At 35.7% G+C, this 26,501-nt stretch overlaps 1 protein-coding gene across 3 annotated transcripts in view; it reads right to left on the reverse strand.

The window, feature by feature from the left end:
* KCNH7 (potassium voltage-gated channel subfamily H member 7) overlaps window positions 1-26,501 on the reverse strand; it is a 470,160-nt gene that overhangs the window by 159,180 nt on the left and 284,479 nt on the right. For all 3 annotated transcript variants that reach the window (XM_055120200.1, XM_055120199.1, XM_055120198.1), the window contains exon 3: window positions 13,023-13,178. In XM_055120200.1, the coding sequence (XP_054976175.1) occupies window positions 13,023-13,178 (156 nt within the window). The remainder of the gene's footprint in view (window positions 1-13,022; window positions 13,179-26,501) is intronic.

Genomic DNA, 26,501 nt, shown 5'->3' on the forward strand with positions numbered 1-26,501 from the left:
AAATATAGGGACCAGAGAGATCGTACTGCTGGTGAGGCACTTGCCTTTCACAAGGGAACTGAGTTCAATCTCCAAACTATTTACCTGAGCACAAGGGGTGATCAGGGTGAGATCAGATGTTATCGCTGAGCACAGAGCCAAGAGTAAGCCCTGAGTACAGCAAGTGTGAACCCAAAATAAATGACAAAAACAATAAGATAAAGAAGTAGATATGGTCAGTAATGCTTTGGCAAATTTAAACTCCTGGTCCATCTTTCAGGGCAAGAGATAACTGTATAGGAAAAAAAAATCTTACGCTAAGATACTACATGCAGAACCACACTGAACTTTTAAATAAATGTGGGTCTAAACCTAAAAGAGCAGAGGGAGAAGTGAAGAAGTTTGGAAAGTTAGCATTGCAGCAGGTATAATGAGGTCAGTCACAAAATCAACTGCTTCAGGAAAATCTGGAATTGGTTCACAAATGCCTGTGTTGTTGAAGAGATGCTGTTTCCAGCTACCTAGTTTATTATGAGAGCAAAAAAGCAGAAAACACAGTTTGGTAATAAAGGCAGGAAACAGAAGGATGGTAGACTACTCTTAGTTATCTGAAGTTAAAATTCCTTATGGAGCAGTGATTAAAAGTCAAAACAAAGCATCAATATTTAACTAATATACCCATTTAGATTTCTATACAACTAGTGCTTTGCAAATCAATTTATGACTTATCAGAACATTTCCCCCACCCATTTCTCTTGAACAGATTTTTCTTTTCCAAATGCCAAATTAATAATCCATTCTATTATTGGGCCTAAGAGGTAGTATAATTGGTAGAGCACTTGACTTGCATGTGCTTGACCCCACTTGATCTCAGGTTACCCCATATGCTCACAAAAGCCCACCAGAAGTAATCCCTGAGTTCTGGGAAAGAAGAAAGCTTTGAGGCCCACCTGTGTGGCACAAAAAACACCCTCACCCATAAAATCTAGAATATTCTTTTTTATCCTATGCCTGCTTTTCCGAATCTCCCGCGACCCAGGGGTCATACCCATAAACCACCTCCTGCAGGATAATCTCCTCATCGGCCACCCTCCAGAACTCATGGCTGCTTCTCCCGGAAGGGAGCATAAAATGAGGCCCCCATAACCATGCCACTGGACTCAGCACCAGGAGTGACCCAGAGTGGGGTGGGTGAGAGCCCTCCCTGCCCCAAAGAACCCAGCCCCGGCAACCAACCTCCATTACCCCACCATGCCATACACTCCAGGCTGCTTTCCACACACTTGGACCAACCCTCAAGCATGAGTGACATATTATTGGATCCCGCGGCCACTTCATCATGAAGCTGAGTGCTCTGAGAGTGTATATAAACATATATTATACATATATTGCAATATTTTATCAATTATTCAATTATTCAATTATTCAATCATTCTGTGACCTAGTAAAACTTTGAGATCTACTAGTATAAATTAATGCGTGCTTAGACACTAATATAATAATAAATTCTAAGTGTAATTAAAAACACAATAAAGTAAAATGAAATATCTATAATATCTTTTCAAAAGTAAATTTTTTCAATCTTATAATCTATTATTTATTTTTGAAATAACTAAAATCAAACTATTCAAATTGACAGATAATTTGCTTTATGATTACTAAGATAAAACTTAATTACTCTAGTAGGTGAAGTGCTGTCACCTACTATCTGCATTTTTTGTGCTCGCCTGGCAGACCCTAGCAAGCTATCTGTGACATATTTGTCATGCCAAAAATAGTAACAGTAACAACATGTGCTCTTTCTGTTCCTAGAGCAAACAGTTGCCATTAGGCTACACTAGCTACACAGGGACCAATGAAGATGTTACTAGTACCCGCTCCAGTAATAGATGAACAGCAGGATGACAGTGACAGTGATTTTTTGTGCTAGAATTAGCTTCAATCAAAGCTTATAGAGTAATTAAAAGGGATACTCATTAAAAGGGATACTCATCTTCAAGGGCCCTCTTGCATACCACAACAACAACATGAAGAAACAGCGAAAATCCCCAGTGCAAGCAGAGGACGATCAAAGGAGTCCAGAAACCTCAAGGGGCGTTTCCTACAAACTTGACCTCTCTGATAAAGAATTCAGAGTTGAAATCCTCAACATGTTCAATGAACTCAATGAAAAGATAGACAACTTCAAGGAAGACCTGGCAGAAACAATACAACAGACAGACGACAAAATACGGGAAGAAATGAGAGCAGAAATAAAAAACCTTCAAAAAGAAATGAAGGATTCGGTGCATGAAATCAAAAACTCTCTGGCTGCCCTCAACAAGAGGATAACTGCAGCTGAAGACAGAATCAGTATGCTTGAAGATGAGCTGCAAGAGGCCTACAGGCAACAACAAACCATGGCAAGAGACCTCAAAATAGCTCTAGCCAGAATCAGAGTCCTAGGGGATGATTTCAAGAGGAACAACATTAGAATCATTGGACTACCAGAACCACAGGGAACCAACCCCAACGAAAAAGACACAGTCAAACAAATCATTGCGGAAAACTTCCCACAGCTGGACAATGCGGGCATCCAGATTCAAGGTTCCCGAAGAGTGCCAGCTAAAAGAGATCCTAATAGAAAAACCCCAAGACATATCATAGTTACAATGATGGACATCGTTCAGAGAGACACAATACTGCCAGCAGCAAGGTCCAAGAAGGAAATTGCATACAAAGGAGCACCCCTTAGACTCACAGCAGATCTCTCAGAGGAAACCCTCCAAGCTCGAAGGCAATGGTGGGATATAGTGAAAAAACTCAATGAAATCAACGCTCCACCAAGAATACTTTATTCGGCTAAACTCTCATTCAAACCAGAAGGAATCATACACTAGTTTGGGGATAAACAACAGCTCAGGAACTTCATAGACTCAAAACCAAACCTAAAAGAAGCACTAAAGGGGCTATTGTAAGACAAGAACAACCCCTACAAGCACAACAAACCCTTGAACAAAGATGGCACAAAATCCCATAACAATAATCTCCCTTAATGTCAATGGTCTGAATTCACCAATTAAGAGACACAGACTGGCAAAATGGATTCAAAGACTCAACCCAACATTCTGCTGCCTGCAAGAAACACATCTGAATAGCCAGAACAAACACAGACTCAAAGTCAAAGGATGGAAAACAATCCTGCAAGCAAACAACTCCCTCAAGAAAGCTGGGGTGGCATTACTAGTATCGGACAACATAGACTTCAGGTTGAAAAAGATTAGAAGGGATAGTTAAGGCCACTTTTTATTAATCATGGGATGTGTACATCAGGAAGAAATCACACTCCTAAATGTCTACGCACCCAATGATGCACCAGCTAAATACCCACAACAGCTGCTAAGAGACCTTAAGAAGGACATCTCGAGCAACACAATAGTAGTTGGAGACTTCAACACCGCACTGTCTCCTCTGGACAGATCAAGAAGATTAAAACTCACCAAGGAAATACTGGCTTTGAAGGAAGAAATAGAAGAGAGAGGGCTAATAGATCTATACAGGGCTTTATATCCCCCAAAAAAGGAATACACATTCTTTTCCAGTGCACATGGAACATTTTCCAGAATAGACCATGTGCTAGGCCACACAGCATACCTCAACAGAATAAAAAAGATAGACATTGTACCAGCTATCTTTTCAGATCATGATGCACTGAAGATAAAACTTAATCATGGACAGATGCAGAAAACCAAATCAAACACCTGGAAATTAAATAGCTCGATATTGAACAATGAGTGGGTCAGGAAGGAAATCAAGGAAAAAATCAAAAGGTACCTAGAAACAAATGAGAATGAAGACATGAGCTACCAGAACCTGTGGGATGCAGCTAAAGCCGTTTTAAGGGGAAAATTTATAGCTCTGCAAACATATCTCAGGAAGGAAGCAAGGGCCCACATAAATAACTTGACTTCACAGCTCAAGCTGTTAGAAAAGGACCAACAAAAGGAGCCCAAACCAGGCAGAAGGAAAGAGATAATAAAACTGAGAGCAGAAATTAACGACATGGAAACCCAGAAGACAATCCGAAAGATCAATGAAACCAAAAGCTGATTCTTCGAGAAAATAAACAAGATTGATAAACCACTAGCAAGACTCACAAAGAAAGAGAGAGAGAGAACCCTTATAAGCCGAATCAGAAATGAAAAGGGGGATATCACAACAGAAACCAATGAAATTCAAAAGATCTTCAGAGACTACTTTGAAAATCTCTATGCCACGAAACAAGAGAACCTAGAAGAAATGGATAAATTCCTCGACTCCTATAATCTCCCAAGGCTGATCCAAGAAGACCTGGAGTACCTGAATGGTCCAATTTACATCAAGGAAATTGAAATGGTAATCAAAAGTCTTCCCAAAAACAAAAGCCCTGGTCCAGACGGATTCACTAGCGAGTTCTTCCAAACATTTAAAGAGGACCTTTTGCCAGTCCTTCTCAAGCTTTTCCAGGAAATTGAAGAAACAGAAACCCTACCAAACAGTTTCTATGAGGCTCATATCTCCCTAATACCAAAAGCAAACAAAGACACCACAAAAAAGAAAACTACAGGCCAATATCCGTGATGAACACAGATGCGAAGATCCTCAACAAAATATTAGCAAATAGAATTCAACAACTCATCAAAAAGATCATACACCACGACCAAGTGGGATTCATCCCGGGGATGCAAGGATGGTTTAACATCCGGAAATCTATCAACATAATCCATCATATCAACAAAAGAAAAGATAGAAATCATATCAATAGATGCAGAGAAAGCATTTGACAAGATCCAGCATCCGTTTATGATGAAAACACTCACCCAAATGGGTAAAGAAGGGACCTTCCTCAATATACTCAAAGCCATTTATCACAAGCCTATGGCAAGCGTTGTCCTCAATGGGGAACAACTAAGAGCCTTCCCTCTGAGAACAGGGACGAGACAAGGATGCCCACTCTCTCCATTTCTGTTCAATACAGTACTGGAAGTACTTGCAATAGCGATTAGGCAAGAAAAAGATATTAAGGGCATTCAGGTAGGAAAGGAAGAAATCAAGCTCACTATTCGCAGATGATATGATACTATACTTAGAGAACCCTAAAACCTCTACCAAGAAACTCCTAGAAACAATAGAGTCGTATAGAATCAGCTTAACAAAGTAGGTAAAGGACTTGTATAATGAAAACTATAAAACACTACTTCAGGAAATAAAAGAGGACACAAAGAAATGGAAAGAGATCCCCTGCTCATGGATTGGAAGAATTAATATTGTCAAAATGGCAATTCTCCCCAAAGCATTATACAAATTCAATGCGATCCCTATAGGGATACCCTTGACATTCTTCAAAGAAATGGAGCAAGCGCTCCTGAAATTCATATGGAACAATAAGCCCCCACGAATAGCTAAAGCAATTCTTGGGAAAAAGAAAATGGGGGGAATCAACCTCCCCAACTTCCAACTCTACGACAAAGCGGTAGTCATTAAAACAGCATGGTATTGGAACAAAGGCAGAGCTGCAGACCAATGGAATAGGGTTGAATACTCTGACATACACCTCCAAATATATGATCATCTAGTCTTTGATAAGGGAGAAAGAAATGTGAAGTGGAGCAAGGAAAGCATGTTTAACAAATTGTGCTGGCAAAACTGGATGGCTACATGCAAAAAAATGGGCTTAGACCTCCATCTATCACCATGTACAAAAATCAGATCAAAATGGATTAAAGACCTCAACATCTGACCAGAATCCCTAAGGTACATTGAAGATAAGGTCGGCAAAACCCTCCACGACATTGAAGCCAAAGGTATCTTCAAAGCTGACACGCCACTGGCCAAGCAAGTGAAAACAAAGATAAATAAATGGGACTATCTCAAACTAAGAAGCTTCTGCAACTCAAAAGAAACAGTGACCAAAATACAAAGACAATCTACAGAATGGGAAAGGATATTTATGCAGTACCGATCCGATAAAGGGTTGATAGCAAGGGTATACAATGCACTGGTTGAACTCCACAAGAAGAAAACTGCCAACCCGATCAAAAAATGGGGTGATGAAATGAACAGAAACTTTTCCAAAGAAGAAATCCGAATGGCTGAGAGGCACATGAGAAAATGCTCAACATCACTAATTATCAGGGAGTTGCAGATCAAAACAACAATGAGATATCATCTCACACCACAGAGACTGGCCCACATCCCAAAAAACAAAAGCAACCAGTGTTGGCGTGGATGTGGGGAGAAAGGGACTCTCCTTCACTGCTGGTGGGAATGCCGACTGGTTCAGCCCTTTTGGAAAACAATATGGACGATTCTCAAAAAGTTAGAAATTGAGCTCCCATTTGACCCAGCAATACCACTCCTGGAAATATATCCCGGAGAGGCAAAAAGGTATAGTAGAGATGACATCTGCATTTCCATGTTCATTGCCACTCTGTTTACAATAGCCACAATATGGAAAAAACCAGAGTACCCAAAACAGATGATTGGCTAAAGAAACTCTGGTATATTTACACAATGGAATACTACCTAGCTGTCAGAAAACATGAAGTCATGAAATTTGCATATAAGTGGATCAACATGGAAAGTATCATGCTGAGTAAAATGAGTCAGAAAGAAAGAGACTGACATAGAAAGATCGCACTCATATGTGGAATATAAAGTAGCTGAGAGGTACAAACTTACAATGTTGCGATTCCTGGCAGACATTTCTGTGGACTTAGTTACTTAAATACTAAAATACAGAAATCCAAAACTATGCTGCTGCTAGTGCGGCCTCTTGACCTCATATCTCTTCATTCTCAGGAATGGAAAACAAATTACCAAATGCTTTCTTTTCAGCAGATCGAGTTTAGGGGGGAGAAACTCCAAATCAATAATAGTGATTTTTTTTTGTTTAAATATTGAATGTAATCAAAGTAAAGTGAAAGTAAAGTGAAATTTACCAGTTACACATGCGTGGTGGGGGGCTAAAGAGGTGGGGGGAAGGGGGGAGGTATATCGTGATTTTTGGTGGTGGAATATATGCACTGTGAAGGGATGGGTGTTTGAGCATTGTATAACTGAGACTTTAACTGAACGCTTTGTAACTTTCCACATGGTGAATTAATAAGAGAATTAAAAAAAAAACAGGATCTATTCATTTTTCATTTGTATGCTTGTTGTAGCACTGTACTGTAACACTGTCATCCCGTTGTTCATTGACTTACTTGAGCTGGCACCAATGAATGTCTTCATTGTGAGACTTGTTACTGTTTTTGGCATATCAAATATGCCACGTATAGCTTGCCAGGCTTTGCCGTGTACCTGTTGTGAAACCAAAAATTTTTGCTTACATGTCCCAACCACCTTGAGTACTCCTTTTTTAGAAAATCAGAATGTGTGTCTATCAGTGTTTTCTGCTTAATTTACCAATCAAATCTTCAAATCTCAGCCCAAGTAAAGTGAAATTAGAGAATGCAATGATTGATGGAAATAAAAAAATGAATATACTTCTTGTAAATACTGAGCCTTAGTCAGAGTCTATAAATTATTTTATCTGTATAGTTGTAGGCTCTCCAATGATTACATGTTTGAGTGGCAGCTGTTGTGTAAGGAAATCACTCATGTTCATAAAATAAGGCATCAAATTTACTAAATTTGTTATGACTTGCACATGAGATACTATTTTAATCACAGTTACATAGAATATGCATTATATCTTGAGTTTCTATATAAGTGTATTTTATTCAGGAAATCAAAATTTTATTTTTCTATTGGCTCTTGAATTTGAAATCAACACTTCATTCCTTCTAAATATTCCTTAAAATTATGTAGATATATACAACTCTACTGTTGAGTTTGCTCTATTTTTTATCCAGTTTTATGGATTATGGAAGGATCTATTTAATGAGGAAAATGAATTTTTCAAAGGCAACAAAAATAGACAAAAATGTACATGATCCAAAACAAATTAACTTATTTTTATTTTTTTGTTAATTAATATTTTCCACACCTGACAGTGCTTAGGAATTGCTCCTGGTTCTGTGCCAAAGCATCACTCCTGCTGGTATTCAGGAGACAATCCAGGGTGTCAGAGGTCCAACCTCACTCATTGCATGCAAGTGCATTATCCTCTATATTATTTATCCTCCTAATTAATTATTTTATTAAAATTCATGACCAAAATACAGGCTGATGTTATCTACAGTATACCCAGCACAATCTCATGAATCAGTTGGTAATGTCAGCAAACATAAGGAAATAAAAATGGACATTAACTTGAAGAGACAGTAAATGTTATTTAATTTTATTTATAAAATTGGGAGACTACACATTTGAGATTTTGAGTGTTTTTCTCAAATTTAGTATTGTTCAGAGCAAAACATTTAACCATTATATTCATATATTTGCCAAATATTGGTTTAATAAAAAATTGTAATTTCATCTAGACATACCAAAAGAAGAGACTTAAACTATGAAAAATTTTCAGCTGATATATATTTGCTATAGAATTATACTAGGTTTACAACAGAAGTCATTTAGGTCCATGTTTTATGTATATATGTATAGCTATAGATACATATATATTGATTTATGCACAGTGTAACAATGTACTTTTACTACAATTAAAATTTTATACTGAGGCTTCCAGTCTCTTAAATAACATTTAATTTTTTCAATACTCTCATTTAAAAACCATACAAAAAGAAAATTCAAGATACCTACATGTTATAAAATAGTTAAATCTTAAAATTTTCATGTAGACATGGAAATAAGTGACCAAGAGCAGCTAAATTAATTCAAAGAAAAAATCAATACTCATTCAGAAACTAAGTATAAAGGAAGTATGAAAGTCTCCTTAAGAGTGACAGAAAACAAATCAAATAGGGTTTAAATGCAAAGTAAGAGGGCTCCAGACAGGTAAGATAAACTGATAGCAGGTCTGTGATCTGAATGGACTCACACATGTAACTAGAAACATTAGAAAATATGATACAGAAAAGTGGTTGTTTGAAAAATGAACATGGATGATCATTCTTGCATCAAACAAAATAGAGGTAAAAATAAAATGGTAATTTGAGACAGGTATATATTATACAACAATTGAGAGATCAATGCTATGAAAAATTTATGCTAAATAACACAGATGCATTAATTGAAGGAATATCAAAATATATAAAGTAACTATTAGCTGGCTGAAAGGGAAATGCTGGTAGCAACATAACAGCAAGAAACTATAACACCAGACCTTACCAACTGGAGGCATCAACAAACAGAAAATCAGTAAGGAAACATGGCTTTAAGTAAGGATTTGGAAGAACTGGGTTAAACAAACGTTTATAGACTCTTACCCCCCACAAAAAGATGAATACACTTTCCTTTCTAGTGCACAAGAAGTTCTCCAGTTTTGTTCATATGCTGGTATACAATGAAACTGAATCAAATATATTTTCATATATACAATTTAATGAAAGAAGAAGTCAAGTGTTAAAAGAAATATAGTGGAAGCTTAATTAATTGGAGACTAAACAACATGATATGTAATGATTATTTGGTCAAAGAGAACTTTTTTTTTAAAAAAAAGAATCAAACCATTTCTGGAAACTAATGAGAACAAAGAGCTGTAAGACACAGCAAAAAGCAACGCTGCAAGGGAAGTTCATAGCTATATGGGTTTATGTCAAGAAACAAGAGAAAGCTAAAATAAACAATCTAACCTCATGTATTGGGAAATATAAGGAAAATGAAAGTGAAAGTCATTAGATGGAAGGCAATAACAAAAATTAGAGTGAGCATAAGTGAATTAGAAACCAAGAAGGCAATGCAAAAGATCAATGAAACCTAGATCTAGTTCTATAAAAGAATAAACAAGATTGAAAAGTTCTTTCCTAGACTCATAGAGTCACAGACAGCATAACAGAAGAAATCTTATTAAACTGGATCAGAAATGAAAGGGGAAAAGTTACAACAGAACAGAAACAGAACAAAAATACAAAGGGATCATAAAAACTATGGGCCACTTTATGCCAGTAAATTGGAGAATCTGAAAGAAATAAAATAATTTTTAGAACATACAACTTTCTAAGGCTGAAGAAAGAAAATCTGAACAGGTCAATAAAAGCAAGAAAATAGAAAAAAAAGTAATTGAAACTTATCTCAAAAGTGTACCTAAACAGTTTTAGATATCTTTATGAGTGAGTTTTCTCAAGTCTTAAAAGAAAAGATTTGTTGCCTATGTATCTCAAGCTCTTTCAAAGCACTGAAAGAAATATTAGAGATCAATATACCTCATGAGCAAAGATGCAAAGATCCTTAAAAAAATCTTACCAATCCAAATTTAATAATACATTAAAAATTTTAAAGTCAGGGTTTATTATAGGGATGCAAATATTGCTCAATAAGCATAAATCAATTAACAAAATTCACTACACCAATGAAAGGAAAGATAGAAAGTAAAAGCTATATATATGTATGATTTGGCAAGAGTTAGTGATCTCTCATGATAAAAATTCTCTCCAAATTGGGATAGAGAAACTTACTTCAATATACTAGAGGTTATAAACAACAAACCTAGAAGTTGAAAACTAATTCTTTTCTTTAAGTTCAGGCATAACACAAAGATTACCACACTCAGCAATATTATTATTCAACATTGTACCGGAAGCTGTAGACATAGCAATTAAACAGAAATAAAAGTGATTCAAATCAGAAAAGAAGAATATGAACTATTTGCACAGATTATGATAGTATACATAAAAAGTGCACAGATTATGATAGTATGCATAAAAAGTGCTAAAGACACAAAAGGTTTAGAAAAACGAAAATAAGGTGGTAGGCTGCAAAACCAATATGCATACCTGTTGCACTCCTATATAAAAATAACAAACATTGATAATTATGTCCCTAAAGTCAGGTGCCCAGAAATCAATCTAACAAAGGTGTTGAGAGATTTATTCATTAACAACACTAAGCAGATATTAAGAGAAATTATGGTGTATATACACAAGGTACTAAGATTGGCTATAATAAAAGACAAAACCATGTAATGATTCTATTTAAACACAGATAGATCTCGAGGTCATCATGCTAATCAAAGTCAGTTAAATAAAGAGGGACAGGGACAGATACCGAAAGATTTTTGTCATATGTAAGATGAAGATGCATAGTAAGAGCTTAACAATTTCTATGGCAGGGAAATAGCAGGGTGGGGGTTCTGAAAGACACATTGACACAATAGTGAAGCAAAGGTATCACTCTTATGGAGGTTGTGGATTTGGAATATTGATGCATGGAACTCTATTATTAACAATATTATAAGTAAGACTGACAAAAAATAGACAAGAAAACTACAAAAGATATATAACTCAGTACACATGCCTTTATTTGAATTCATGAGGAACAATTGGGGTATTCCACAAAAGTCAAGAACAAATATGGTTAGCACCACAAATTTCTTTTTAATGATAGTTGGATATATCAATCAGCACAGTGTGATAAGAGATAATTATTAGATGTAAAACATGGAATGGAAAATGTAAATCACTCTGTATTTGGAACGACTGAATACTTTAAGGTCTCATGAGAATTAATGTATGTCACTTCAAACAAATAGGATATAAAATTGCACAACAATAGCAACATACAAAATTAAAAATAAATAAAATTACTCAATAAAAATAAGTGACCTCAAAAATAATATTATTTGATATGTGAGAAAAAATTCCTAGTTATAATAGTAGCAACAATAGTAACAGTGAAAATGTAAAATATCAATTACCAACTAATTGATAAGAAAAAATTGAAAGCACTACTGAATTATGCAAAGATAGACACAGAATATAAAAACATAATATTCTTATTTAGAATAATTGAATATTTCAAATATGTTAGTTTTCCTCAAAATATAAAATGTCTATAATCCAAAGGTATTTTGTTCAGAATTTGGGAGAAATGTTTCTAAGATTTATGTGAAGCACTAACCAGACCAATTCTATGAAAATCAATAAGAAAGACAGCATGTCACATCAGAGACTGTCCAATTAAAACTGTTATTCTAAAAGAAAAGTAGACAGAGTAGAAAGCAAAGAAATACATTCAAGCTCATAAAATTTAGTGTGTAATGAAGGTGCCATGTCACATTACTAGTGAAGATAGCTTCTTAATATTTTATCAAACTAGAAAGCTTTTTTTATAAAAAATATAAATTCATATCTTACCAAGTTGACCTTAAAATGCATGAGAAACTAAGTAATAAAAATCATATAAATTCTAGAAACAAAGAGAAGTTAATTTATTTACAATCTTGGAGTGATAAAACTCTTCTAATTTGACTCAGTAATTTAGAACATTTGCAGTTTGATAAACTCAGTCATATTCTACAAGTCTCCATATAAAAATTATGAAAAAGATGTAAGACAAAAGTGTATTAAAAAGTGATTGGAAATTTATTCTACAATTTTGTAGATGAAACAATAAAAAGGTAAAAAACTGATGGACAGTTGATAAAGTATTCATAGTGCTGAATGCATATACATCACAAACAAATTCTCACCTATAATACATAACCAAAATCATAATCACTGACGCAGTCTGATCATAATGCTTTGGGAAATTTGTTTTCATACACTGTGAATGCTAGTATAAAATGATCAAAATCTTATTTAAGTGTGTTTGTTGGTATTTGGAAAAATTATGCGTGCATTGATTCTTTAATCCAGGAAATCCCATTTTCCGATGTCTTCCGAATGTATTTTGTCTGATAATTCAAATAAACACATGATAAATTGCTTATATGCAATTCAACCATCTTCAAAACACTCTATATGTCTACACATGAGAGATTAATCAAAGTAACTAAAGTATATCCAAGTCACATTGACTGAAAACAAGTGTCCAATTCCATAAGGAATCAAAAGGGACTGTGAGTTTTTTCCATAAAAATATTTCAGTCAAAATTTAAAAATTATTAAGGGCTACGATATTAGGCATTGGAATTATTTCAGTAGTAGAATACCAAAAGCAGTATATTTATGCTGTCTTTTACTTACGGTTTACAGCTTTGACGGGTAATATTGGGTTTACCCTCTCTTGGGTGGCAGCATTTTCCTCATCTGTCACATATTCAAAGTTAATAATGAACATCATGGCCACACCCTCTTGGTTTTTCACTGGAATTATGTGTGTGTTACAAATGAAAGTGGAACCTAAAGAGATAAAATTGAACATTAAGTTAAAATTATGACTCCTTCTGAAAAATCAGTAATATCAAAATGCTTCTAAGTCTTACATAATTTCTCTCTCTTCCTCTCCCCTCCCCTCCTTCCCTCCCTCCCTCCCTCCCTCCCTCCCTCCCTCCCTCCCTCCCTTCCTCCCTCCCTCCCTCCCTCCCTCCCTCCCTCCTTCCTTCCTTCCTTCCTTCCTTCCTTCTTTTCTTTTTTTCTTTTCCCCTCTTTCTCTCTAGTGGTGCTTTGGGGATTTATCTCAACAATGACCAAGGAACCATATGGTGCTGGGAATAGTACCCAGGGCTCTTGCATAAAAAGCACATGCTCCAGGAACCTGAATGACTCCCTGCACTAAATGATTACCTGAATTTAAAAAACATTTCATTAGTATTCAATTGCAAATATATTTACTGAAAATGTACAACTTTGTTAGAAAATATTTATAACAGATTTAGATATATTATGTAAGAACAGAATATCAAATCTTATTTGTTTTCATACCCATTACTGTAATAACTGGTCAGAAAAATATCCATATTATTTATCTTTCTGGTAAAATCTCAACTATTTCTTATATCACTGTCACTGTTGTCCCGTTGTTCATCGATTTGCTCAAGCGGGCACTAGTAATGTCTCCATTGTGAGATTTGTTGTTACTGTTTTTGGCATATCTAATACACCATGGGTAGCTTGCCAGGCTCTGCTGTGCAGGTGAGATAATCTCAGTAGCTTACCAGGCTCTCCGAGAGGGATGAAGCAATTGAACCCGGGTCAGCTGAGTACAAGGCAAACGCCCTACCCGCTGTGCTACCACTTTAAATCAACATGAAATACAGCAATTAAAAACTATGCAGATAAATATTTTGTCATGGCAATTTTTATAATTTTCATAATTAAATTATTTTTATTCATTGATTTTTTGAAAAAATAGTAGATTATTAACTTTAAATATATTTTAGTAATTCTTCCCTCTTCTTCCTCCCAAATTCACAGTGCTTAGTTCATAATAATTTTGTTTGGTTTATTATTTGTTAGAAAATAAGAAAAAACCTTTTGAGTATTTCAGTCTTAATTTGATCCCTTCACTGAGAAAAAAATATATATTTTATTACTTTTTATTTGTTTTTAGGCCCATATCTTGTGGTACTCAGGACTTATCCTCTATGCTCAGGCATCTCTCCCAGTAGTATTTGAGGGCCAAATGCAGTACCAGAGACCTAATTGGTTTGGGGTGTATTAGGTCTCTTTAGTCCCTGTACTATCTCCCTAGGCCAAAAATCCATTATTCTTCTAAAAGCACATTTAGACAGACATTATATTAGAATGTGTATCTGGAAGTTGAATGAAAAAAGGGATGGCTCAGTTTCTAATCAATTAGTATCCCCCACCCATGAACAGAAAACCAAAGATCCAAAATTTAGAAATATAGCTAAGAAGTTTAAATTTTTCTAATCATCTGACTTCTAATTGACTTTTTGAAATGTCTAGAGTTGCATATTCTCTCAAAGCAGTTTTTTTAATGTCCTATTCTCTAAATATTTTCTTTAGTCATTTTGTCAGAAAATGCACAAATCAGGCATTTGTTTTGGTTTGAAATTGTTGCATTTTTCAAGTGTAAAAGTTTGAGGATTTCTCACTCATTGCGGCTACTCTGTGTTTAAATTTGTTTTTCTTTAACAAATACCTGAGATCACCTTGAATCTTGGTGAGGGTGATAACTAGTATAGAGGTAGGAGTAAAGAGGGGGCAAAGTGGATCTAATATGAAACTTCAGAATATATGAAAAAGTTAGAAGATATCAAGAGGCTGGGGATAGTGTTTGAAAGTAGAATGATGAAGTTGGAAGGAAACCTTAATATCCAGAAACATCATCAGTAGGTACTAGCAATTCAAAATTATATCCTATATTTCATGTAACTGTTCCAACAAATGGGTAGGAGAAAACTTTCCTTTTTCACTGTTGCATTTCCTGCTGACAGAGATGGTGCTACTACTGAGCCAGCATAAGTTGCAGGGCATTGAGGGTAGATCTGGTAATCTAATTATTAATGCTGACATTGTTTCTATTATCTAATTATTAGTTGAAATTTTATGTGTGAAATTAGAATTGCATTCTAACTGCTTTGCAGATAGCCTTTTAGAACTACAAGCAATATATTGGGGATGGCTCTGTGCTGGTTATGATTCAGAATATCAGAGGAGGCTCGCCTCATCTGAAATACATCTTATTTATAATTAATTGCACCTTTTCTGTAAATGTGTCCACAGTTTAACTATGTTGGAATGCATGCTTTTAGAATGATACCACGTACCGTCAATGTTTGGTTATATCTTCAATCATCTAATAAAATAGTTAGCTGGAACACTTGTCATAGTTTCTATGGTAACCAACAGGATGAGTTTTGTAAACAGAAAATAAGCAATCTAAGACTGTTCTAAAAGCACTAAAAATAGAAGAGCTTCAGGCCAGACATCACAATACAAACTTGTTAAACACTAAGTCTGAGGAGATGCTAGAAATAACCAGCATGTATTTTCCTAATGAACAAAAATACATATTGAATTATCACTTAAATGAGCATTATTATCTCATTTGTAACACTGTGAGTTCACAAATTTGTTATTTAGATGTTAAAATTCTTTAAACTTTTTAGGTATATATATGTTTATATAGCAGATCATAATTCTTTTCACAAATCAAAGAAAAGATGTGGAATTGGATATGCAATGTAATATGTTCATAATAAATCAGACTAATTTTGTTTTTATTAATATGGGGGAACAGCATGTCTTTTTATACTAATGCTTGTAAATTTACTAATTAGTGGTAAAATTTAAAGAATTATCATGATTGATAAGTATTTAGTTGCATGCATTGGCTCCATTAAGGTACTGAATAAGTGTACATTATTTGAAACTTATGGCCCACTACCATTGTTTCCTACATAGTTCTATTAACCAATTCATGTCCTCTAAAGGTAAGAAAAATTTTACATTTATACTTTTAATTTGTTTTTAGATTTAATATTTTCATGGATCTTGCATAACTTCATATAAATCAGAATGAAAAAAGATACATATAATTTAGAAAAAGATTTTTAGCTGTAAAATTTAAAATGTATATTTTATAGAACAAAAACATGGTGTATATATACATATATAGCATATTGTTTTGGTAAAGTAACACTACACTGAAAAGTTATTGCTGTGCGATTTGAATAATTTTCTTCAATGCAACAATGGGAAAAGAGAACAAGAAATATAAACTAAGAAATATTAATCTAGCAGTAAAAAACCACATTAAATATTACTAAATAAGAGAACAAAAAATCTATAAATAAAATATTGAGGCCTTTCTAAAATGAATTTTTGTTTGAATTAAATTGATAACAATTGTTGAGAGGAGGCTTACTCATAATGACATTGTTCAATTATTGTAAAATTATACATGCAATTGTGCTAATATTAATCAGAATTGGTTTAATTTCCATGTTTTGTCTTCTAAGTGAAAACATTTTCAAAGTGGAAAACATTGTGTCATTTTAATAAAATGTCTAGCATGTTAATTTTTTATTATAACCACAGAGAAAATAATCTTTGGGTAATCTGAATAATTATTCTTTTGTTAATAAACTGGCATACTCAGCTTATTTACGAAGGTTACAACTCCTCTCTTTGAGTGGCTTTAAAGATATCTTATAGTTTTTGTGTTCATAGGTTATACTTATGCCTCCTTGAAATACACAAATATTTACTGATCACTTAATGTTAGTTCAACCACTGCTCTGAATTTCCAGATTGAGGATAGCACTGTAGCACTGTCCTCCCATTGTTCATTGATTTGCTCGAGCGGGCGCTAGCAACGTCTTCATTATGAGACTTGTTACTGTTTTTGGCATATCAAATATGCCATGGGTAGCTGGCCAGGCATTGCCGTGTGGCGGGATACTCTCGGTAGCTTGCCGGGCTCTCCGAGGATAATAGTAAAAATACAAAGCTCCTGCATTTACAGAATTTAGATCCTATGGGCAAAGATACAGTAAATAAACATGTAAATATTTAATATATGAAGCAAAACTATGCACTGTAAAAGGCAAAGCAGAATAAAGTTACAGTAACACTGGAAGGGAATACTTCTATAGTATGGGATGCAAGCAAAGACAAAATGGAAATAATTGGTGAGTTATGTGACACCGTATGAATGCTCCTAAAAGAAAGAATGGCAAGTTCCAAGGCCTATGAGTAAACTGGAGGTATGGATGTAAGCACAGAAGCCAGTGTAATTAGTACACTATGGGTAAGATGAGATGAAAGAGATGGCAATGTCAAAGGGGAAGGAGTGAGTAACACCATACAGGTCAATATAGAGCAAAAAGGCATGGGAGCATACGTTGACATGCATTACTTAAATTAACTCTCTGAATATTATGTGAAAGAATAGATTGCACGTTAGGCCAGGAAAATAATGGTGTCTAAATTGGTAAGAGTGGTAAGAATGGTTAGAGAAGACCTGCGCAAGATTCTCTGAAGGTCGTTTATAGGCCTGGGTGACATGTTTGATGGGATGTGAAAGAATAAGAGAGGTCTAAATTTGGAAGTTAAGGAACTGGAAAGATCGAGATGCCAAATAAATAGGACTACATGAGAAGGTATTTTGGGGGCTGTATAAATCTGCAAGTTTGGGGGTTACTTTGAGCTTGCTTGCTTGTTTGATATCTAAGTAGAAACCTCTAGAAGACAGTTGGATTTAGAAGACAGTAATTTTGGGGATTATGAGGGATTCCTAGAAATCATCAGTTCAAGCATTGATAAGGAATCTGAGAGCTATTAATGAATTTGGTAGCTGAATGAGATTATCTGAGCACCAAACATTGGTAGAGTTCGGGATTTCAATTTAGAGGCATCCAAAAGAGGTTAAAAAAAAAACTGCTATAAAAAAATGTGATGTGTGCGGCTGCTCTGGATCTCATCTGGTTGGAGAGTGTGCTTTAAGCATAATGAATGCTGAGAAAATATTATGAGATCATATACATTTTCAGGGGCTATTTTAGTAGTTAATGTCTATGAAACTGTTCCATTTCAAGAGTGAATGACAATTGAAGTGAACAGAACCGTAGAAAACATTTTTGAGTCCTTTTATAAAAATTCTGATCAGAAACTAGGAGTGATATCTTTAGAAGATTTTTGAGGTAATCAGATTTTGAATGCTTTTTAGATGAGAGATTTGTGACATATTTATAACGAAGTATATATGCAGTTTGGAAATATTGTAGACCATTGCAATAAAGAGAATATCATAATAAAGTGAATCACATAAAATTTACAATTCCCAGTGCATATAAATATAGTTACACTGTACTGTAGTCTATTAAGTATATAACAGTGTTATTTCTACAAATGCACATATTACAACTAAAAGCACTTTATTACTAAACTGTTAATCATCATATAAGTCTTTAGTAAGTTGTAATGTTTTTGTCACTGAAATATCTTACTTTTATGTTAATAGCCGTTGACTGATCAGGCTGGTGGTTGCTGATTGTTTTCAGTGCCTATGGCAACTTATTAAAATAAGACAAGAATAAAGCAATTGACTTTCTTTTTTTCTCCTTTATGGCCACACCCAGCAGTACAATGGGCTTACTCCTGGCTCTGTGCTCAGGGATCATTCCTGGCTTTGCTCAGAGGCTGGTATGTAGTGCTACAGATCGAAATTGTGGTCATGGTTTTCAAGGCAGGTGCCTTAAGCCCTGAATAATCTCTCAAGCCCTTGGAAGAGATTTATTTGAAGAAAATTGATCAATTCCCTTGTTTCCTTCCTTTTTACTTTGTTTTTGTATTGTTTTGGGGCCATAGGCAGTACTTGTGGGTTACTCCTGGCTATTCACTCAAGGATCTCTTCTGGTGGTGCTCAGGGAACATATGGTGTGGCAGGGACCTAACCTAGGTTAGCTGCATGCAGGTCAAGTACCTTACTTGATGTACTATCTTGGGGGTGTCCCCATTCTCACTCCTGGTGTAACACATTCTATTCCTGTTCCAGGAAAATTGATTATGATACCACTGACACTTGAGCACACACCTTTGATCAGATAACGGTGCCCACTCTGTCACAAAAGCCAAGTTTTTGTGCCTCCTTAGTTCCTACTTCTCCAGTATTCAGAGGAAACAGTGGCCTACTATTTATCAACATTAGTTGCTTACTGTTCTTAATAGCATGGACACATTTCAATAAATTTGGAATAGACATTTAAAATCTTTACATTAGCCTGATTTCAGAAAACGGTGATATTAACCGTATTTTGGTGGGAATATTTCTATGTTCTCTTGAGCACTACCAGAGGTGATCCCTGAGTGTAGTGTCAAAAGCCCTTAGGGGCTAGCCCGCAAAATGCCATCCTCACCCCTAAAAGAAAAGTGGGGATTTTCCCAAAAATTATAGGCTAGAAGATTCCAAAGACAAAAAATAGATAATAAAGATGATTCTGTGGTCTTATCAGGGAATAGTCTTAGGTTGAAGAGTTGCCTTGGGAGAGAGGAGAGCAAGACTCTTCCTAGAAAGGCATCTTCCCAGCATTCATGGAGAGACTTCATTATATTTGGCAATTGGAGCAGACCCAGGAAGGACAAACATGACAGCCAGGATAAAAGAAAAGAACTATCTTGCTTCAAAACCATTTCTCAGTCTCATCTTCTATCTGAAAGGAAGAAAACTGCAACCAGTGAGTAGGATAGGTAAAGGGTAAGAGGTTGTGATATGTTGACATTCTTGTCCTGGGAATTGTAATGTTTGCACTGGGACTGGTTTTACAAGCAAATAACAAAACAAAGCAAAATCACCAGAGGACTTTGACCTGAGAATGACCCAACAACATATAAGATTCTGCCAAACCACTATCAAAAACCAGAGGTTAAATACTTCTGTGAAAGAGTTGAAAAGAAAGATAAAACAAAGAAACAAAAAAAAAAACCTACACTCTCCCCCTTCAAAAAAAAAACATAAACTACATTTTGTTCACAGTTCAAGCCTACACTGTTCTAAATTGCCATAACTGTAAAGTTCTTAGAACAGCCCCTGGCATAGAATAAGACTTTAAAATGTTAAATATTATTTTTATATTTTTCTTTACAATATCTAGAGGTAAAAATTAACTATTTAAACTGCATATATCATTTAGTATAAACATTTACATTTCTTGGGACTATAAACTATATTATTTGTATTTTGGGATACTATGTTGTGATTATTTGAGCTGACTGGTTTAGTCAATGCCTTGGAATTTCTAACTCTTTTTTGCCAGTAAGTCAGGAAACATGATTGCAGGTAGACTCTGAAGATTTAAGAAAAAGCACTACCAGAGGACCAGAGACTGGATCTAGGAACACGCACACTCAACACACACACACACACACACACACACACACACACACACACACACCAGAGACCTCAGATATACTAGCTTTGTAGCGTTGCTATCAAATATATTAAAGTCTATTTAAAAAACAAAGGAATTGTTATACTTTCTAGATGGCAAAATTGCCTAGTCATGCATGAATCACTTGATATAGAGCCAGGCAAAAGCACAATAAACAAAATTTGTACTTGTTTTTTCGCTAGGTATTATTTACTTTAATTTCTTTCTTTCAGTACTTCTTCCACTTCTCGCTGCAATCTCCAAGCCTCCAAGGTGATACATTAGGAGGACTATCAGGAGGGAAATTAATTTCTCATAGAGTTGTCAATGAGATAATGAATTTCTCATTTTAGGAAAAGATTTAAGTAGATAAAAATAACAATTACTCTAGGAAAACACTAGTATAGCTTCTAAATGGGAGATATTAGATAATGAAAAAGACCTTCCAAATATATTACAATTCAAACCATATAATTCAAACTCTGGAAAGAGATAGGGCAGGTGACTTAAACATGGAAGACTCCAGTTTGATCTTCCATATTGCATATGATCCCCCAGCACCACTAGGAGAGATATCTGAGTACAGAACCAAGAATAAACACTGAGCATCATTGGGTTTGCTTTGAAGCTCCCAAATATTGCCTTCTTTTATCAACAACATTGTCGGACAATTTGTGAATAAAAAAAAAAAAATAAGAAAGGCCAAGGCAGTATCCCAGCCTGTAGGGCTAAGATAAATTGCTATGGGTGAAGGCTTGAATGACATGTTTAGCCATTTACATATTATTTTTTTTAATTTTTATTTATGCATTGTGATTTTTAGCAATGTTAACAAGAGTTTCAGGCACACTATAGTCAAACACCCACTACCAGAGTATTAGCAATAAAAAAAAATTACCTACTCCTGATAATAAAAGCAAACAGATTTAATTTTCACTCACAATCTACATTCAGAATTTATCTCAAGATTTGAAGAACAACAAAGCAATAAAATTTTTTTTTTCAACATTTAAAATTAGACTGCAAGGGGCTGGAGTGATAGCACAGCAAGGAGGGCATTTGCCTTGCACGCGGCCGACCCGGGTTCGATTTCCAGCATCCCATATGGTCCCCTGAGCACCACCAGGAGTAATTCCTGAGTGCATGAGCCAGGAGTAACCCCTGTGCATTGCCGGGTGTGACCCAAAAAGCAAAAAAAAAAAAAAATTAGATAAAAGTAGACTGCAAGTTTCCTAAGAAAAGACATTATCAGTCTATGCACACATTTTCACACTTAATGAGATTTGATAAATATTTGCTGAATTAATAATTAGTCCTTTAACTTCTCCTTCACAGTAAAGTGGTTCATTAAAACCCATTTAAAGAGCTGATATTACAATGAGAACAGAATAGTACTTCAATTGTGGGAAGTGTTCTTCAAGACCAAGAAGATGGAATTCCAAGTTAGAGAGAAACCTGGATTCTAAGTTTGTCAAGTTATTTAGTTTTCTTATGTTTTGAATTCTTTCACTACTGTTCTAGGATAATAATATTTATCCTTTAAAATGTGGACAGAATATGGAAACAGCTTCAGTGTATATAGTTCCAGGTAAATAACAGACACTGGATGCTCTTGACAATAGTGTTTTAATACAATATAATAGTTGGAAATTAGGTCTGTCCAAAGTGCTACCCCTGAAAAAGATCAGAAAATTTTGGGTCTAAGTTGGTTTTGTTGTTGTTGTTGGGAGATCGGGGAGGGTAGTCTATGCCCATCAGCTCTCAGGACTTTCTCTTGGCTTTATACGTGGGAACACTTCAGGGTGATTTGTGACCATTTGAAATAGCAAGAAACGAACATTGCAAAGCAAATGCCTCAATCCTCGTGCTATTTCTTTAGTCCTGATTAAAGTTTTTCAGAGTGAGACTTAGTAAAAATGGAGTTACATGAGAAGAAATATAAGTACAATTCAGACAATTTCACTTAAACACTTGATTATTTAGAAACCACTATGTAACAAATACTGTTCAAGATGTTGGGGGTTAAGAGTTAGAGAAAGTCAAATATCTGCCATTGTGTCATTTACAATTTAGTGGAGATGACTAAAACAAATTAAAAAAGCAAATATGTTGCAGATTAAATGATAGTATCTGAATATGCCAAGGATAAAAATAAAGGAAGAAAGGCGAAACAATGCCAGGAGCCGAGAAATGTAACTTGGTGTAAGAGGGCCTAACTGTGGTTCCATTTGAACAAAGAATGAAATGACACTAAAAGTGAGCCAACAGACACGGGTTATAGCTTAATAGGCTCAGAGAAAGCTTTGCCTGAGTGAACCCTGGGTTTAATTTGTGGCGTCACTTGTTTCCCTTTGCACTGCCAGGCACTAGTCCTGAGCAAAGAGCTGAGAGTAACCCCTGAACAACCCCTGTCACCCACCAAAAAGAAAAGTGAGTCATTAAAATATCTGAGAAAAGAGCTGCAATTTATGTAAGATACTGTAGTGGGCTGAATTGTGTCCTTCAGAATTCCTATGTTGAAGTATCAATCCCCAAATGTGCATCTATTTAATGTATCTTGAGATCTGTCTTATAAGAATGTAATTAAGGCATTAAATGAGAGTAGAGGATGAGCCTTAATCTATTAAGACTGCTAGTTCAGGGGCTGGTGTGATAGCACAGTGGGTAGGGCGTTTGCCTTGCATGCAGCTGACCCAGGTTCGATTCCTCCACCCCTCTCAGAGAGCCTGGCAAGCTCCCATATGATCCCTTGAGCACTGCCAGGAGTAATTCCTGAGTGCAGAACCAGGAGTGACACTGGGTGTGGCCCAAAGAAGCAAAAAAAAAAAAAAAACCACAAACTGCTGGTTCTTGCAGGGTCTGTGCCCTCAGGGTCTGTGCAGCATGAAGCAGCTCCAGGGGCAATATGATGTAGGCAGGTAGACAGGTAGACAGGGAAAGGCCCTCTGCAATAAAACTTAGGTCAACAGAACTTGGGATGAAAATCCTAAGACTGATCTACCCTGTGGATAAAGAAAACAGACCCTGAGGAGATTGGATCCCTCCCCATGAAGTTCCTCTCCTTGAAAATCCTTGGACCTCTCCTTTAACCCGGTTGACTTTAGTAATTCAGCCCTGAGAAAACCCCAGAACTTCTGGATCAAGAGAACCTGAGAAGAGCCTATAAAAGACACCTTGAACAAAGGATGGCTGCGCTATGCTGCCCGAGCCCATGTGCTGCTTACACCCATGTAGCCGAGCAAATGTGTTACCTGAGCACATGTGTCTCTGGCATCTCCTCTCTTGAGATTTGTACTTTCATGATTTCCTATCTAATGCTGGGATGTGTGTAGGGGCTCTGTCTGTCCTTGGAGAAGCCCGTGTTCTCTGTTAAGCACGTTACTCTGTCTCTTACTCTCCACTCTTCTACTATTCTCTTCCTCCTTCCCTTCAAAAATCCTCCAAATAAAATCTATTCTACTTAAAAAAAAAAAAAAAAAAACACTCCTGGTTGTTCTGAGAAAAAAAAAAAAAAGAGAGAAACTAAGAGTTCCACAGAGGAAAATTAGTATGAGGACTGTGGAATAAAATTCATAAAACTTGGTAGTTAACACCCAACACTGAGCTGGAGAATACAGGGGTGCTTGACTTGGGTGTAGTCCACACTAATTCCATCCCAATTCAGTAGTTCCCCAGGCCTAGTCAGAAGAGCACACAGCCAACAGAGTGCTCTGCGCACTTCCAAGTGTGGTTCCCAAACAAAGAAATAAGCATAAAAACTGCCTGAGTACAAAGTACACAAATTTGGAAGACCAATAACCATAGTAGCTATAAAGACTGAACCAAATATCCATGGGAAAAACTCTAATGGTCTTATTTACATTTTCTCACACCTAGACAGTCTTCTACCTCAAAGACGGCTTTCTCTTGACTTCAAAATATCAATGTTTTCATTCAGGTCTTCAAACATAAGTGATTTCTTCATTGTTTTTTCTATCAAAAATAGTCTGGAGGTTGAAGATAGTACAATGAATAAGGCACTTCCCTACCTGGACTAGATCCCCGCACCCCATTTGTCCTGGACCCTGACCACAGCCCTGCCAGAAATGACTTCTCGGAGAGAGACAGGAAATGCTCTAAGCAGCCCTGGGTGTGTCTCAAAAACCAAGAGAAAGAAAATAGAAAGAAAACTGTACCAGTGGTATACAAACAGGTATTTATATTAGGGGGCAGACGGAAATGATCAAAATTCTTTTTTGCAATTGCTTCTGCTTCATTGGGTCAGCCCATTAATTCTGGACAGTTGATCTCTCTTTCTTTTTCTCTATCTCCCTTTCTCTCTCTCTCTCTCTCTCTCTCTCTCTCTCTCTCTCTCTCTCTCTCTCTTATACACACACACACACAGAGTTAAGATTATTGCTTAAGTCAATAGAAACCAGTGAGACAATGGATATCTTCAGCCAAGAGGAAAGTTTTCACCAAAATCAACCCTGTCAGAACCTCATTCTTAAACTTCAAGCCTCCAGAACTGCAAGAAAACTAATTTTTGTTATTTAAATCATTCAGATTGTGGGGGTTTTTTTGTTGTTGTTGTTATTGTTATAGAACCTGGAGAGACAACCAAGGCCCTGAAGCTGAAATATTCCAAGGCAGATCAGTCAATGTAGTTAAAACAGTAAACTGAAAGAAAAGTAGTGGGAGATCCAATCAGAGTGGGACATCATGGTATAGGCCAGAGAGAATAAAGCTTTGTGATAATTTACAAAAAAAAAAAAAAACAAGAAAAGAAAACTTGTGTCTTGCACCTTACACAAATGTCAATTCAAAGTAGACCAAAGACCTCAAGATTATACCATACTTCATATACTATAATGAGGAATATATATGCTGAATACCATAGGATTAGGTATTCAAAAGTGTTTTCAATTTTATTATTTCATTGGCAAAGACAAAACAAAAATAAACAAATGGTTCTATAGCAGATTAAAACTGCTGCTGTATATCAAAAGAAACTTGATTTAAATAAAAGACACCCTAACAATTGGGAAAAAATAATTGCACACAATATTTCCAAAAAAAGAGTTAGTGTTAAGAGTAAATGAAGCATACACAAAGATCTCCAAAAAGAGAAGTCTGTAACCCTGTCAAAAAGTGGGAAAAGCAGATGAACTGACACTTCTCTGAAGAAGACTGATGAACAGCTATCATCACATATGCACAACTTTGTTTACTGCAGCACTTAAAATAACCAGGATTTGGAAACAACTTAAATAAGGACCAAAGGGTCAATACTTAAGTTGTATCGCAAGATGTATATACATCATGCAATTTGCTGCAACTTGGATGGAACTGGAGGATACCATGTTAAGTGAACAAAGTCATAAGTGGGATAAATAGCAGATGCTTTAATTTATCTCTGGTGAATAGAGTAATAATGTAATGGAATAAAACATATCAAAGGTGGGCAAACTCTTGATCCTAGATTACATAAACGTAAATTCCAAAGAATTTAATAAATTGAGAAGAGAAGTAAACAGAAATTAACAGAGATGATCTGAATAAAACATAGGGGCAATGTTCAGGGACCAATACCACTGTGAGCATGGGCCCTGAAATATAATAATCAAAACTAATAATGCATCTGATAGGTAGGCATGCTAGGTGGAATGGGGAGCATGCTAGATACATTGCTGAAGGGATGTTGGTTAAATGGGAGTTTGGAAATTGTATGCCTGAAATTCTATTATTAACAGCTTTGTCCCTCGCGGTGCCTTAATAAAGGAAAGAAATGGGCAAACTGATCCAAGTTATAGTGAACCCTTACAATTAATTTGGCTTGTGGACTGAGTCAAACTTGACTGCATATAGGAGGCAAGTATTCCAATACTTGCACATTTGTCTTATTGAA

This window comes from Sorex araneus, chromosome X, assembly GCF_027595985.1.
Source record: "Sorex araneus isolate mSorAra2 chromosome X, mSorAra2.pri, whole genome shotgun sequence".
NCBI classification, from domain to species: domain Eukaryota; kingdom Metazoa; phylum Chordata; class Mammalia; order Eulipotyphla; family Soricidae; genus Sorex; species Sorex araneus.